Source organism: Artibeus jamaicensis, unplaced genomic scaffold, assembly GCF_021234435.1.
Source record: "Artibeus jamaicensis isolate MK-2021 breed Jamaican fruit bat unplaced genomic scaffold, CSHL_Jam_final scaffold_847, whole genome shotgun sequence".
Lineage (NCBI taxonomy): Eukaryota > Metazoa > Chordata > Mammalia > Chiroptera > Phyllostomidae > Artibeus > Artibeus jamaicensis.
Window position 1 is genome coordinate 16554435 of NW_026522057.1, and position 15943 is coordinate 16570377.

General features: G+C 41.2%; 1 protein-coding gene across 1 annotated transcript in view; it reads right to left on the reverse strand.

The window, feature by feature from the left end:
* Positions 1-316: 316 nt before the first annotated feature.
* The window catches only part of CLIC4 (chloride intracellular channel 4), a 58825-nt gene continuing 43198 nt past the window's right edge, over positions 317-15943 (reverse strand). Inside the window, exons 4-6 of the mRNA XM_037135962.2 lie at positions 12782-12888; positions 3872-4053; positions 317-3135 (exon numbers count right to left, since the gene is read on the reverse strand). Of these exons, the coding sequence (XP_036991857.1) occupies positions 2971-3135; positions 3872-4053; positions 12782-12888 (454 nt within the window). The 3' untranslated portion in view covers positions 317-2970. The remainder of the gene's footprint in view (positions 3136-3871; positions 4054-12781; positions 12889-15943) is intronic.

Sequence of the window (15943 nt, forward strand, 5' to 3'; positions counted from 1 at the left end):
GAAAGTTGTATCAAAATGTTCATGAAAAAATACAGTTCCATTTCTTATCACTTTTACCTTATAGATATTTTCTAAGTGGATACTTTAAATGCACAGAAATAAAAGCTATCTACATGCAACTCTGGAGATTCAAAACTCAACGGAAGTAAAACTGCCTGAATTCTAGAGGCAACCGACTTAGGGTAAAGAATAAACGTCAGAAATCTCAACTGCTCACAGGTTTACAGATAACTGTGTGAGCCAAAGTTACCAAGAAATAAAATCTTGCGTGAATTTTATCACAAGTCAACAATCCTAGTAAAAGATAACAACTGTATACAAAAATTTGCATTTGCATTTATTTTTTTAAGGAAGTCGTCAACTGAAACAGCAGAGAGCTTTCCAACTGTCCAACACAAAACTTCCCAGAATCCCTTGGGAAACGGGCAGGGCCTCCATGCAGATGCCAACCTCCTTGTTGGTTTAAATGAAGGAGATGATACGGTAGTTGCAGAAATAATATCAGGTGATTTCCACTACGTGAACCCACACACTACTACATGGTTACTTTTCTCCCCAAATCTCCTAAGACTTAAGCTATGAACTTCCTACAAATAGCAGATGGGTTAGACAAGCATTTGCTGGGATCATCCTATTTTCTGGCTTTTGTCAATTTGCTAATCTCAATTCCATTGGACTAACTTCCCTGATAAACTAATAAGGTCTTTCTATACAGAAAAATAACTTTGCCCTCATCAAAATCCTAACTGACCTACCTTCCTTGGCCATCGAGAGGACAGGCAAGAGAATCAGGGGATAAATATTTTTTTAAAGGTAGAGAATAAATATCCAAGGTAAAAATACTTCACAACTGAGTTTCAGAACGTACTTTTCATCATCACTCTCCTTTGAGGAATGGTGGTCCTTCCTCATCAGCCCTCCACTCCACACCACTCAGTTCCCCATTCACCGGGAAGCACGGACACCCCTTCTTCTGCATCTTCTGCTCCCTTTGAGCTTGGAGGCAAGGTTCGGTATCACCTGCATGCCAAGTCACCACTATTTAAAAATTTAGAGATGGAAAGTGCTGATTGGCTGTCTGTGTCCTGGCGCAGACGTGCGTTTCCCCCACTGAAGCTACTGCTACAGCATCTCTGTAGATAACCTGATAGTGCTTCTTCCTGGAGCCAGATGAATCAGCATCCGATACTCAACTGCAAGAGGTGGGTGCGCACTTTTGATCGGCAATAAGGAGTTTTAAGAAAGGTAAAGCAAATCTCCCTGAGCCAAATGGACACAACATGGAGCTTTTCTTATCTTTCTCCACTAAGCTAATTCCTGACAGGTTAAAAAATGCAGTATGCTCATAAAAACCCGGCTGCTTCCATAAAGGCAGTGTTTACTGAATGTCAGCACATCAAAGGGAGGAGATCATTGCCATTTTAAAGCAAGACACTTATGATTTCCGAAAATAACCTATGAGAAATAGCACTTCTTAAACAAGTTAGGCATAAAAAAATTACCCAAAAATCTATTGTTAATCACAACCCCAGCTTTGGAGCAATACTCAGAAGGTCTAGTTTTATTTTTAAAATGAAAAAATACATGGCAAGCTTTTGTTTTATTCTCCCCAAGTTCACCCTCCCTTGTCGGAGCACACAAGTCACTCCTGGTTTGAGACTTCCGTTTGAACGGCAAACAGACACGCCGAGTGCTGCTCCTCAGTCTGGCTGCGGAGAAATGTAACTGAAGGAAACACTATGATCGACATTAGGCAAAACCGCAGTGAATGCACCCTCACCCTAACAACCATAATTTAGTCCAAAGGAGGGAGCCACCCTCTACCCAATGTTGAATGGCAAATGAGGGTGGGATGGAAAAGCTGCCACTCTGTGCGTTTTATCTCATTTTTAACACAGGGTGGACAATGCAGTCTTTAGATTACCCACATTACACGTGCTTTAGAAACAGAAGTCTACCTGACTGTTTGACAGACCCACCCCGTTAGGTCAATTTCTGTGTTAATTTCTACCTTACTAACCACTGTGCTGCTAAAGCCAAATCAACTAAAATACCAGTATATGTAGTGTTGCTCAGAAGACCTACAAACAGCAAGGTGCACATCTACCTGAAAAGGAGCCTTTTAAAATAAAGGGAGAGAGTGGTAGCATTCCAGATGAATGGCACCGGGCAAAGTACACAGAGCAAATACCACATCCAGACGGAGTATCAGGTGCCCACTGGCTTATTGTGTATGGATAAAGTTCTTGAGAAAGATTGAGAACATTATCCCTCCCTCTAAACTTTTAGCTTCTCCATAGGGTCAGATGCTACAACTGGTATAATGGACAGATGCTTTTAGGAAAAGTGAAAACCCACATACGAAGTAAAACAGCAAAATCTCTAGTGACCTGGGCGGAAGGCTCCCCCCTCCGGTGGTGACCCCCTTCAGCACACATCCGGGACAGACTAAACCTAGACGGAGCGGTGTTTTGATACAGTAGCAATCCTTTCATATACTCTCACTGAGTATTACAAGACTCCCCCAAACACATAAATATTCCTGTACCATGCATTATGCACCAGTGTGGGGCGGACTGATGAGGTCATGGTTGCTATTTCCACAGCTGAACGCCACACCTCAAAAGTCCTGCCGTCAATACACAGTGAATGGACACCACGGTGAGGGCTCTGGGGAGGCGGCAAACTCCCTCTGATGTAACAAGTTTGTGGTGAAGGGTCTCCAATGAGAGGAGAGGAGGGTACGGGGCAGGGGAGGTAGGCAGGGTAGAAAATTTTAAAATAATACTGCTTAGGAGTGTATGTTCAAAGATAGCTACTATACCTCATCTATCCTTTATCCTAATCTTGAGTAACTGCCATGTTCATGCAAAATAAAGTTTCTACTTTATAGGAAGAGAATCAGTCTGTTAGGAAAAGCATATTCGTAATCAGGATGAGATGTGAAGACATCTCTCTCATAGCGCTCTTTTACTTGGTAAGTCTTTTGGCTACATCACTATACGCTATTTCGACCTCCTTATCGCTGGGGCAGGTATTGGTGAACTCATCCCTACTATAAGCATTAGTTAGGTATCTCCAAATGCCGGTCATCCTTTTTGGAATATCAAAGTTGCGGTATTTTTTGGCCACCACCTGAAATACAAAGAGATTAAAAATTAACATTTATTTGTCAGGTTAACCAGAATATCTTTGATTTTAAGAAAAACTGAGTCTGTGAATCTCTAAGAATGGCTTCTATTTGAAAGCTTAAATGTCCTCTGTACCTCTCTCGTTAATTCCGCCAGAGAAGGGGGGGCTGAAATTAGAAGTCCCCTTCATTCTAACTGGACTCTTAAATACTGATGAGGACAGCAAACCACATGAGATTCCAGGTGCGACACTGACTGCCGACCCTGTGCAGCTGCCCGGAAGGGAGGCCAAGGGGAACCATGGGTGCACATCAATTCTCTCAAACACACAGTTTCAGATCTGTTTGCCTTGACCTCGACCTTTACCGCATGACTAGCGTGCACTGCAGTTGTCCATCCAGCAGTGTCTCACACGATAAATGAACAACAAATATTTCTGCCTTGGAGAGAAAAGGCCAGGGGACCGCGGGACAGAATTTAATGATACGTCACTGCTGCAAACTGCAATTCAAAGTAACCTATTACACCTTTGAATGCAGTCACAGAAAAATATTCCTCTTTCTCCTGTGCTTCAATTTTAGAACAATTCCCCATTTAATTAACTCTACGCTGTTTCAATGATTGCCTAAACAGCATTAAATCGCACCACTCGGGGTTCCCAGCCCTGCGTGGGAAGATCGGGAAAGCTTACACACAGAAGTGCCGTCCTAGTTCGAATCAGCCGGGGCCCGCAGCCCTACCTTGACGATGTGCAGTTTGGGCAACAGGTTGCAATCAGCCAGTGTCATTTCATTGCCGTCCAGGAACTTCCGTGTGGAAAACTTAACGTCCTCCATACTGTTCTCGTCGATCTCATCCAGGAGGGGGGAGTTCAGGTACTCATCCAGTTTCTGCAGCGTCTTCAGGAGGCCTCGCTCCAGCGCTGGAAGAGACGCGGGGACACCGTGAGAAGGAAAAGCGCCCGAGCCCCGAAGCACGGCTCTCTCGGTCAGGAGCTTCGTCCAACGCCTCCTCTGACAGTGACACTAAGAGCAGACACAGTTCCTGCTCTCCTGGGGGGGGGGGGGCAGGTAGTGTGAGACAAACAAATCAGTTCCGACAGACGGAAAAACGAGTATGAGTTTCAGATAGTGGCTGCTGTAAAATCTTGTGGATAACTAAATAGCCCACATACGAACACATTATGGCCCAGCATGATTGATGCTTAAACTGGAAAAATGGGTAAGAAAAAGCAAGCCCATTATTTTCAACCTAGGGAAGAAAATCCTGCCCAAAGAGATTTTTTACTCTCAATGTTTAAGTCCGACTCCCATGAGAATATTTGGACTTTGCACCAGCAAACGTGCTAAGAGGCCCCGGTGCAAAGAGAAAACCTGGAGTCTTCGTGCTGCCTCGTGTGACCCAAGACGCCAGCGACAGTGACTCGCATGACAACATGAAAACCAGAGGTCGGGTCAGAGAGCCGCACGAGTGTCTCCCGAGGCCAGTAGATCGAGATGCTGTAATTGTTATCATTTAGAGAGAAGTAGCGACGTCATTAGAAATATGGAGTAACCATAGACACACCTTCTACTCTCCTTTCTTAACGTGACTTTCCGGAGCCAGCTTCACCCCCATTTCCAGAATGAATGAGCTCACACAAATGATTGCAGTGCTTGACTGTAAAAGTTAAACCTTATGAAGGGACATCTATGCAGTCATGAATTCGAATAAAGTTGGACCCACTATGGGAAAAGGCAAAGTCTCACACGCCGCCTGTGAGGCATTTTACCGGCAACACAATGTACCTCTTCCTCCAAACGGGCCCCGCCCACTCATCCCCTGGTCCTTCCGAGCAGTGCAGGCAACAGACGGCGGTCATAGCTGGGTAAGGGGCTGCACACATAAAAAGGGATGCTCGGATTTTTTAAAGTCGGTGGGACAGAGAAAGACAAACTCAGAGGGACCTCGTCTGGCTGTGCTTCGCAGGTGCTGCGCTGTCTGCAGAGTGAAGCTCTGCGGCAGCCCGTGTCGGGCGGGCTTGTCGGCGCCCTTTCTCCAACGGCAGCCGCTCACTTTGTGTCTCTGTGTCACATTCTGGTGATGCTTTTGCACTATTTCAAACCTTCTCAGAATCATCATATTCATTCGGTGATGTCTGACCAGTCGTCTTTGATGTTACCATTGCAATGATTTAGGGCCACCACACACCGCACCCATGTCACACAGTGGGGCTCACGTCACACAGTGAGTCTCATCGGTCCCTGCTGTGTGTGTCCTGACTGCTCCACTGCTAGCGCCCCCCAGTCTCGCTCCCTCCCTGTGGGCCTTCCTGTTCCCTGAGACGCAGCAATACTGAAATGAGGCCAATTCATAACCCCACCATGGCCTCTACGTGCTCAAGGGAAAGAAAGCATCCCATTCTCTCTCACTTTAACACAGAAACCAGAAATGATGGCGCTCAGTGAGGAAGACACGCTGACAGCCGGCAAAGGCGTGCTGAAAGCCAGGGCAGGCCGAACGCCAGGCCTCTTGTGCCAGACGATTAGTCAAGTGATGAATGCACGCGAAGGAAAATTTGTTGAAGTTCTGCAGCTCATGGATCAAGGAATAATTTCGACTTTCAAGTCTTATGTAAGAAATACATTTGTAAGGCTATAGCTGCCATAAATTATGATTCCTCTGATGGATGTGGGCAAAGTAAATTGAAAACCTCTGGAAAGGATTCACCATTCTGGACGCCATTAAGAACGTTCATGAGTCATGGGAAGAGGTCAAAAATAGCGTTAACAGGCGTTTGGAGGAGGCTGATTCCAGCCCTCACACATAACTTTGAGGGGTCTAAGACTTCAGTGGAAGAAAAACTGCAGATGTGGTGGAAACAGCAAGAAAACTAAAATTAGAAGTTGAGAGAGCCTGGCGACGTGGCTGAATCACTGCAATCTCACGATAAAGCTTAAACGGCGGAGGGGCTGCTTCTCATACGGTCGGGCAGACAGTGGTTTCTTGAGATGAAACCTGTGCCCGGGGAAGATGCTGTGAAGACTGCAGAAATGACAGCGGAGGGTTCAGAATATGCCATGACATAGGTGGTAGAGCAGCAGCAGGGTTTGAAGGACTGACTCCAGTGCCAAAAGAGGTTCGACTCTGGGAGAAATGCTACCAAATGCTCCGTCTCTGCTGCGGAGAAATTGTTCAGGAAAGGAAGCCGGTCAATGGGGCAAACTTCCCTACGGTCTTATTTTAAGCAACTGCCTCCCTGATGAGTCAGCAGCCATCAATACGGAGTCAAGACCCTCTGGCAGTAAAAGATGATGACTCATAACAGACCTGCAGGCGTAACAGGCTGCAGTTTGAACATAACTTTTATACGTGCTAGGAAACCGAATGTTCCCGTGCCTCACCTCACCGAGATGCTCACTTCACTGCAGCGACCTGGAGTGGAACCCACAGCATCTCCAAGGTCTACCTGTACCATATTATCTAACTTACACGTACAACCTAGAAAACTAACAAACAAAACTGACAGATACAGAAGAGAGGGGTGGGTATCAGAGGGGAAGGAGGTCGGGAAGTGGGCAAAAAGAGGGTGGGGGGTCACGTGCACGGTGACAGGCCGTAACGAGAACGATCGCGGTGGTGGCAGCACACACAAAGATCAGGGCACTGTGCCGCACACCCGAAACTAATGTAATGTTGCATATCAATTTTACGATAAAAAAAATTGGGATAATGATTAGAATTGCCTTAGTTGACATGATAGCTAAAAATGAATGAAAGATGCATGAAAAAATTTTAAGAGCCAGTATCTGATAATTGAACACCCTGTCATTTTTAATATGCTTTAAAAAGTATATTAGTTATGTTCGGTCCTTCATATGGGCACTTTCTATTACTATTATATTTTAAGAGCTTTTTATTTTTAAACTTAAGGCTGGTTTACATTAAACTAATAGTCTACAAAATCATGAACTTCTTCCTTCTAGTTCTTGCTATTAAATTCATGTATAATCCCCACTTTTGTACTTCCTCTGAACATCCCCTAAAAGTTACGGCGCTCTGCCTAAGCACATATCGGGCACTTGGTCAGCATCTGGCCCAGACTGAGATAAGACAATAATTAAGTAGAAAAGTTTTGATTTCTTAATGTACGGATAAGGTTCAAAAGGAAATTAGATACTTTAAAATGTAGAACAGACACTTTTAAAGTCAGATGAGTGACAATATTTCCACTTGACTGTTACATCTTTGTGGAAAGCTGAGAATGAGGTAGGCACTGCATATTGCTATAGAACATAATAGCCATTTTAAAACTGTACAGAACTGGTAATAATTTTTACTTAGGTGAAAATCAAACGAACTGGAATCGTGGTATTGGTCAAGTTACAGGCAACATCAAGATCAAAGAACTACCTATGTTACTAATAAAAGGTCACTCTAGCATAGCCAGGACCAAGCTAGTTTGTTTCTTAGATGAAACCGTGGGGCAGTGGGGCACCGGGACCTCGTGAAATAAAGCTGAGGACTCAGGGAAGTTCAACTGAAGCGAAAGGAGTGACAGGGAATCGGGCCAGTTAGAAATGAAAGATGAAAATACAAAGGTAGTAAATATCACTCTTCATTAATTATATACAAAAGCTACTGATCATGCATACAAGTAAGCTGAAATGTAAAGTTTATAAATTAACAAGAAAATGCAATGTGAGAAATAGCTAAGTTAGTAAGGAGCCCAGGGCATGATGGAAAACCTTTCAAGGTTGTACTCAAAAGGAAAAAGAAAAGAAAAAAAAGAAAGAGACAGCGGACAGCGGACTCTAGAAGAACCAAGATCCAAAGTGCTTGTTACCCAAAGCTGGGAAAACAGAAGGCATACACGTGAGACGTAGGACTTGCTCCCTGGCACGATTACAATGAACAGAAGCACGGCCCGTAAGGAAGGTAACCCGGCCTGAACGCAAACACTGAAATAACACCTGAAATGCGCCTGAGTGTACGGCCGGTTTGAGCAAATCGGTAATCTCCAACCTATTCTAAATCAACCCTTTTTCTGAATTAATTCAAGTATATCCAATAGGAAAATAATATTTACAAGGTTTATACCATACAATGCCTATCAATCCAAATGTAAGGCACGGACTAAAAGTACACTAGCAAAACATTACAATGATTGTTCTTTCTGTAACTCTGGACTTAGCACAGCCCCTGCAATGACGCTGAACTAGAATAGCAATACCTGATTAGAATGTTCGGTGCTTTTTCATAGTTAAGAATATCAGAATAAAGGGTGTATTAGTGAACACAAAAAATGCTGAGTTGGTTTGATACAATTTTTATGTATCGATGTAAGAAATGGCAAACAAAACAAAGAAAAAAATAGAAGTACCAAAAGGTACTAAAGAGCACCATGCAATCCACACAAGTTTTGAAGACAAAACATCACACAGGAATTGGAAATTGGTTAAATTAAAGAAAATGCACAGACTAACCACTAGGAGGCAGTAGCAGGCCACCGGAAAGGAGCTCCTTGCCTTTTGCAGTAGGCAGCACTATTATTCTCCAATACCTCTGGAGTAACAATACCAGTATCTCCAAGATGATCTTTCAAACGCTCTCAGAAATATTAGTAAGTGCGATAGACCATACAGTCAGTTTTAATTAATCATGAAAATCAAAACTTTTTTTTTTTTCACTATGAAAATTCAGTAAAATTGAAAGACTAACCACATACACACACCAGGTCAGAAGTGTGAGGGAGGAAATGACTACTTTCATGTTACTGGGAATAAATAGTTACTGGTATAAACTTTTGGAGAACAAAACATTTTAACCTATTTGGAATCTAGCACAAGGACATTCACTGGCAGTGAAATCTGTCATAATAAAATAACTTGACACAATCTAAAAGTCTACCAACAGAGATATGGTTAAATAAAAATCCATATTATGGAATATTAAGCAGCATTTCTTTAAAAAATGAAGTAGATTCTATACTTTTAAGAATTCCCACCACATACTGTGAAAAAGACAACTGCATAATGCAGATATATAAATATACATTTATGTACATGGCAAAATTGCACAGAAAAAAGGATGCATGCTGTAGGGAAAAAGGTTACATCATGTGACTTACGGGGCACTGAATTTTTATTAAATTTATATTTACATTAATTTAACTCTTTTTAAAAGATTTTTATTTACTTATTTTTAGAGAGAAGGGAAGGGAGGAAGAAAGAGAGGGAGACACCAATGTGTGGTTGCCTCTCGCATGCCTCCGATTGGGGACTGGGTTAATTTAACTTTTTAAATAAGCAGGTATTACTCTATTACCAAATGAATAAATACAAAGCAGAAACCATTGAACATAACAAGTCCACATCTGTTGCAGAAAAACAATATAGCCCTAGCTGGAGTACTGGACTGCAAACCAAAAGGCGGCCAGTTTGATTCCCAGTCAGGGAACGTGCCTGGGCTGTGGGCCAGGTCCTCAGGAGTGAGAGGCAACTGCACATTGATGTTTCTCTCCCTCCCTTCCCCTCTGTCTAAAAATAAATAAATCAAATCTTTAAAAATAAATAATAAGATGAATTATATATTTCATTTACCCATCCATCAATCAATTTATCTAGCAATCTTCCTATCATCAGTGTTTCTCTTTATTTTATTCTTTACATCTTATTTACTTGTACCTAATCTAAGCACTGGCCCTTCTTCTTCTTCTTTTTTTTTAAGATTTTATTTATTTACTTTTACAGGGGAAGGGAGGAAGAAAGAGAGGGAGAGAAACATTAGTGTGTGGTTGTCTCTTGTGCGCCCCCCACTGGGGACCTGACCCGCAAGCCAGGCATGTGTCCCCACTGGGAATCGACCCGACGACCCCTTGCTTCACTAGCCCAACAGCACAGCATCTAGGCATCTAATCCCTTAGCTCAGAATGAGGTCTAAAGTTATCCAAACCTTTGTAAAGTACTGGATTTTGTAAAACATTTCATAGGCTGGTAAAACTAATCGAAGACCTGCCCATCATGATTTACCATATAAAATGCCAAATCCATCTCAATGTAAGATGTTTATTGTTTGGAGGAATAAGGAAGTGGACCATTCATTTCCTAGGCTTATTTAAGGCATTTAATAGCATGAAACAGTCAGATAAGAGACCTGCAACACATATACGTAAGGGAGATCCCATTAAGGTCCAAAATTATTTGGAACATTTGTTTCCTAAAGTCACATGGCAGGGACAGGTCCCTGTGGGGAGAAGTTGCCTGGCAACTGGAATTCTTATTTAGCAATAGGTAATTTAATACAAGGCCTTTTAAGTTATGCACTGTGCAATCCACTGTGTTGTCTGTTCTTATTGGTTACAAAATTCTAAGGACAGTAAGGGTAGGTGGCTACTAAAACAGTAACAAATTGATAGGAAAAAGCAGAATACAAAGATATACTTAAATGACTCACTTTCTCCCCTATTTTCTCTCAGCAATCCCATCCACCAAAAAAACACCCCAAAACCTAATTTTTTTAAGCAAACACATTTTTTTCCCTCTCCACCAAGTGTCAAAAGAAATTCAACCACCCTCCAGCTTCCAAAATCCACAAAGAGAAATAAAAACACTATGACTTTAACTAAGAGAGTCTGAAGACCTATGCAGCAAGAGCATCTGAGTATATAAACAATGTCATGGAGAGGAAAGGCAGAGCAGAATATAAACCGTCTGTGGAAAGGAGGGGCCCCAGTGTCACAGCCTACTTGGTGCATAAAGTGCTTACACAGAAATATCAGGGTGGGGGGAAGTCAACTCCTAAGGAAAGCTGCTTCCAAGCCAGGGCAGCCTCTGGAACACATTTCATCGATACAAGCCAGGCCTGAGCACCAGCCTTCCTCCCCCTCACTGCAGAGCGCATTTCATTCAATGAATATTCCGGGAGGCATTGAAATTCAACACTAAATGATAAAATGCTGCGACTTGAAATTTTAATAATAAAAAATAATAGCCTGAATAGCTTGGAAATGTGTTTACTGAAATGATAAAAGGAAATCAGCAAGTGTTTCAATTTTTAAAAAACTGTTTATTCTTGTTTAATCGGCACTGATTCCTTCCCCCACCGCCCCCCCCTTTTATATTCTTGGTCATTTGCTGCCATAAACTTCTATGCAAAAGAATCCCACTGGGCTGGTCAAGCACCTTCATTGTCCACAGTAGGGTCAGAGACAAAAAAACAGCAACAGCAGTCACTTCAGATCACCCTACACTCAGAACTTTCTACCATAATTAAACTTTGTAAGGGTGGTGCTGACCAACAGAAAAATAAGATGTCAAGAATTTTGCTAACAAGTGCTCTGCCGTGTTACAAAGCTTTTCTACTATGAGAAGACACACTTGTGACACAACAGCTTCTTTTAAAAAATTCCACCCTGGCTGGTGTGGCTCAGTGGACTGAGTGCTGCCTGAGAACCAAATTGTCACCAGTTCAATTCCCAGTCAGGGAACATACCTCGGTTGTGGGCCAGGTCCCCAGTAGGGGGTGTGTGAGAGGCAACCACACACTGATGTTTCTCTCCCTTACCTTCTCCCTCCCTTCCTCTTTCTCTAAAAATAAATAAGTAAAATCTTTTAAAAAGTTAAAATTAAAAAAAAAAAATTAAATCCACACAAATGTATGAGGCATGCAGGCTGGGTGAAGAGGGGTAAAGGGGAAGAAATTAGGGGACACCTGTAATATTGTCAACAATAAAAAAAGACATACATATTTTACATATTTAAATATCACGTAGTCATTATTTCTTCCTCAAATAGGAAATATAGTGGGAAAAACTCAACTGTCTAAAACAATGATGGATTAAAGTGTCTTTAGGAGCTGGCTTTTTTGGTTATTGTTGCTACTCTTAATTAAATACTAATGCTTTCTCTGTACAGTTTTCTCCAGAGAGAATAATGCTTAACATCCCAAAGAAAAGAAAACAGAAAATTACTGACTGGTGTGGGTTAAGACAATGTTCATTAAATGGGACCTCTTTCAAAGAGGCTTCCCTCTAATGCACCAAATGGTAGTCTGGTAGACAAAATACGACTGCCCTTTAATAAACAAAATAAGAAAATCACATCCACATTACCTAAACAATTCTCACCAGGAAACTATAACTTGAAATTAAAATCCTAGTTTTAGGAATGCAGAGAAATTTGCAAGTTGTTTCTTAGAACAACTCCAAAGGTTGCTCTTTAAGCGTATTTAGCACAAAAATCCACCGAGGCTGATTTTAGAATGCTGGCACCCAGCGATAAACAAAAGATTCAGTAATGGCTTAAACTAAACTCTATGAGTCCACTGTTTTTGATGCAACACTAATTCTTTGCATAGCTCCCTGCACAGCAACTTCTCAGAAGAATACGATAACCAATTCTTTCGATGAACACTTTATCACACACCTACTATACTGCCAAGTGCTGTCCCACAAACGAGATACACAAAAATTAGCAATTTAAGAACTTGTCCTGGCTTATCATCAAATCCCTGATCAAGTCTGAATGCCAGTTTTTAACACTTATTGGAATATCTGGATTCCAAAGTACTCAATTACAATCAGTCACAATAGGGTTTTTTGGTAGCCCTCCCCCACCCCCAGCAAGTGTTAATCATTTCTTCCTTTCTTTCTTTTTTATTTTTATTTTTACCTTCATTAGCCTCTGGCCTTGAGTTCTTAATATATGCAGAGAACTTGGCAAAGATGTCCATCCCAGCAGTATTTGATTCTGGGTGTTTTGGGGAAAGCTTTAAGTACCTAAATGGAAAAAGTGAGAATAGATTATAGATCCTCCGAAGATACATTAGCATAAATTCCCTCAATCAATAAACCATTGTGCTAGCAGTTACTAGACATCTTCTAACAGTTATTAATCCAGAAAAATGCCATCATCTGTTTTCTATGACACTTTTAAGGTGTGCTCTTTCCTTTGGAAACAAAGCTCAGGACAGTTTTTATTCCCATGTTAAAATTCTTGGCAACCAGAAGACATCCGCACTTCACCTGCGTTTTATAAACCAGAAGGCTGGGGAAACCGACTACGCCTCCGGAGACTCGTGCCAAGACAAAGGGCATCTGAGAAAGAGAGCCATCGGGGACATTAAGAGAACTTCCTGTGATGACGGAAACATTCTACATCTGATCTATCCAATACAGTAGACCTTTAGTGATACGTGGCTACTTGAATATGAATTTCAAGTAATGACAATTAAATCCAGCTAAACACTTGCTCTCTCAGTTGCACTGGCCACCTTCCAACTGTAGAGCCTTCTTAGACAGGAGCGCTCCCCAGACGCTGGCTGTGCTGAGCTCTGCACCAGCCCCAGGCGCAGGACCAGACAACTCTGCAAGCAGGAAAAGTCTAGGCTGGCCTGGGTGTCTTGTTCACCCACAGTTGGTTGAGGATAAAAACGGCACGAGGACAAAAAATCACTCACGTACTTCAGATCACCCTACACTCAGGATTTTCCAGAACCTGCCATATGCTAAATTTTGTAAGGGTGACATGGAGCAACAGAAAAATAAGATGTCGGGAATTTTGCTGACAAGCGCTCTACAAAGAGCGCGGGTGTTGTTACAAAGTTTTCCTGCTTTGAGAAGTCATTAGTGACACAACAGCTTAAACACACACACACACACACACAAATGCGTGTTTTACATATTTCAATTTCAAACACACATACCCACAGATTTCTTCCTCAAATTGGAAAATACATGTTTAAAAAGCTTAGTGCTCCACTCTTTCCTCTTGCCCCAGCTCCAGGGACTCATGGCCAGAGGAATTCGGGCTGGTTGAGCCACTTCATGGACGATTCATCAGCTAAATGGCCCTTCCCAAATTTCGCTGGAATCCGGGCTTGGGGCAGTGAGGCTTTAAAAAATATCTTAAACCGAATTTGTCATTTAGATTTATTTATATATTTTAAGGTGCCGTCTTACCGCTTTTCTTTAAATTAAAAATGAAGATGAAGTACTTACAGATAGAAATTTAGTTCAGTTGTAAGGTCCAGTTCCAGGTTAGTTTTATAATCATTTTCTTTTTTTTTTCACATTTTACTATTTTGAATTCAAGAAAAGGTATACCTTCTAAAAACTGGACATCTATTTGGGTAAGAAGAATATAAGTATCTTCTATATGGCTAAGAACCACATGGGTAAGAAGAATATAAATATCTATTGAACATCTATATGTTCATCTTTTTAACATCTCTCAGTTTTTAAGCTTAAAATTTTCTCTTATAAACAAAATCATTTAAGTGAGTTTTCCAGTGAACAATTACAGTCAATGAATTTCACCTGAGTTTACACAGCATGCATGTACATTTCCCCCCCATCTACAGAAAACTTGACCTCCACACACGTCTTTTCCTTCCTGCCTGAGCTGTAACAGTTAATCCCTGTTTCAACAAACCTGGGTTTCCCTCGACTGTAAAAACAACCGGCCTCCAATTTAAACGTTTTCACCGCTGGTAATACAGTACCTGCATTGATTCATTCCAACGAAAAAACAGTGCAAGGAACAAACGTGCTTCTTCAATACCTCTAAGTCTTTCTCTAGCCAAGTTTCCAAAATTAGCCTTCTTTACCCCAACCAATAATTCGTTGTACCAACTTTTTCTAATGAGGTAAACTTTGTAAGTCTCAAAATACCTTACAGGAAGGCAGGCTTGAATTACAGATCATTTATATGTTCAGTATCCATACATATATTCTTTTATTCTAATTATGAAGAATCTGTTATGTGTCAGGCCTTGCGCTGCTGGGGACGTAATGATGAGCACACAGAGGCATAGTTACTAGAGACCCATTTAATGAACAGGTAAGAATGAAGGACTGTCAGTCAGCATCTCCTTATCTGTATGAAAATAGATGCCATTAAAAAATTTTAAAAGCACTGTTCTTAAAAGCAGCTAAATGTGCCCTGTTCCTCCCTTCCGAGACAAACCATTAAATCTGTATTATGAATTTAACACATACAATACTTTAATACCTCAATCTCTCTCATTTTGCCTAAAAGGAATTTATATTCCAGAAAATGTATGCATTGGCCCCAAAGTCACCGGATTAGTTAAAAATATTGCCAAACTAAAATCCAGACTTCCTGTCCCCAGGCACAGTATTTTGTTGTCAGTGTTGTTTTGCAAATGAGGTTCTAAAATTTAAATCCAATTCTGAACCAGAAGTTCCCAATTTAGCTGCCAGCTTTTTTTGCATCCCCCCAACACTGGATTTTAGTCATTCATTCATTATTATTGGTTTTAGCAGATAGCTTGATAAAGCAACAATTTTCAATTATTGTAAATATTCATTTTAACATTTAACAAAAGAAAGGTAAATAATTAATAAAAGGCTATGTGTCAACAGCAGGACATGAGTAGCCAGGGTACTGAGGCTTCAGATTAGCCCCTCACTCTGTTACATCACAGACTATTAAGGTAGATTAAGGTAGATCTTTCCTTTTAGGAAGGATCTCAAACATTTTTCCTTCCTCATACTAATATAAATTCTGGTTATATAGCATATTAAATTACCCTTGAGAATTCAATTTTCATTGCCAATATTTTTCATTTTAAAAAAAGGCTTATTAATAACACTTTAGAGATCTCCTCTCCAAAATTATCTCGCTTTCTCTATCCTTGCATCCTTTCTTCAGTAATACACAGGCCTGCTTCAGCTAAAAATCCAGTTTCAAAGCTTTTTTGAAAGCTTTTTTTTTTTGGGGGGGGGGGAAGGGTGTGGAGAAGGCAAAGTACTTCATTCAAGCAAGGGGAACTAAAAATAAAAATAAAAGTAAAAAAAAAAAACCATAAAC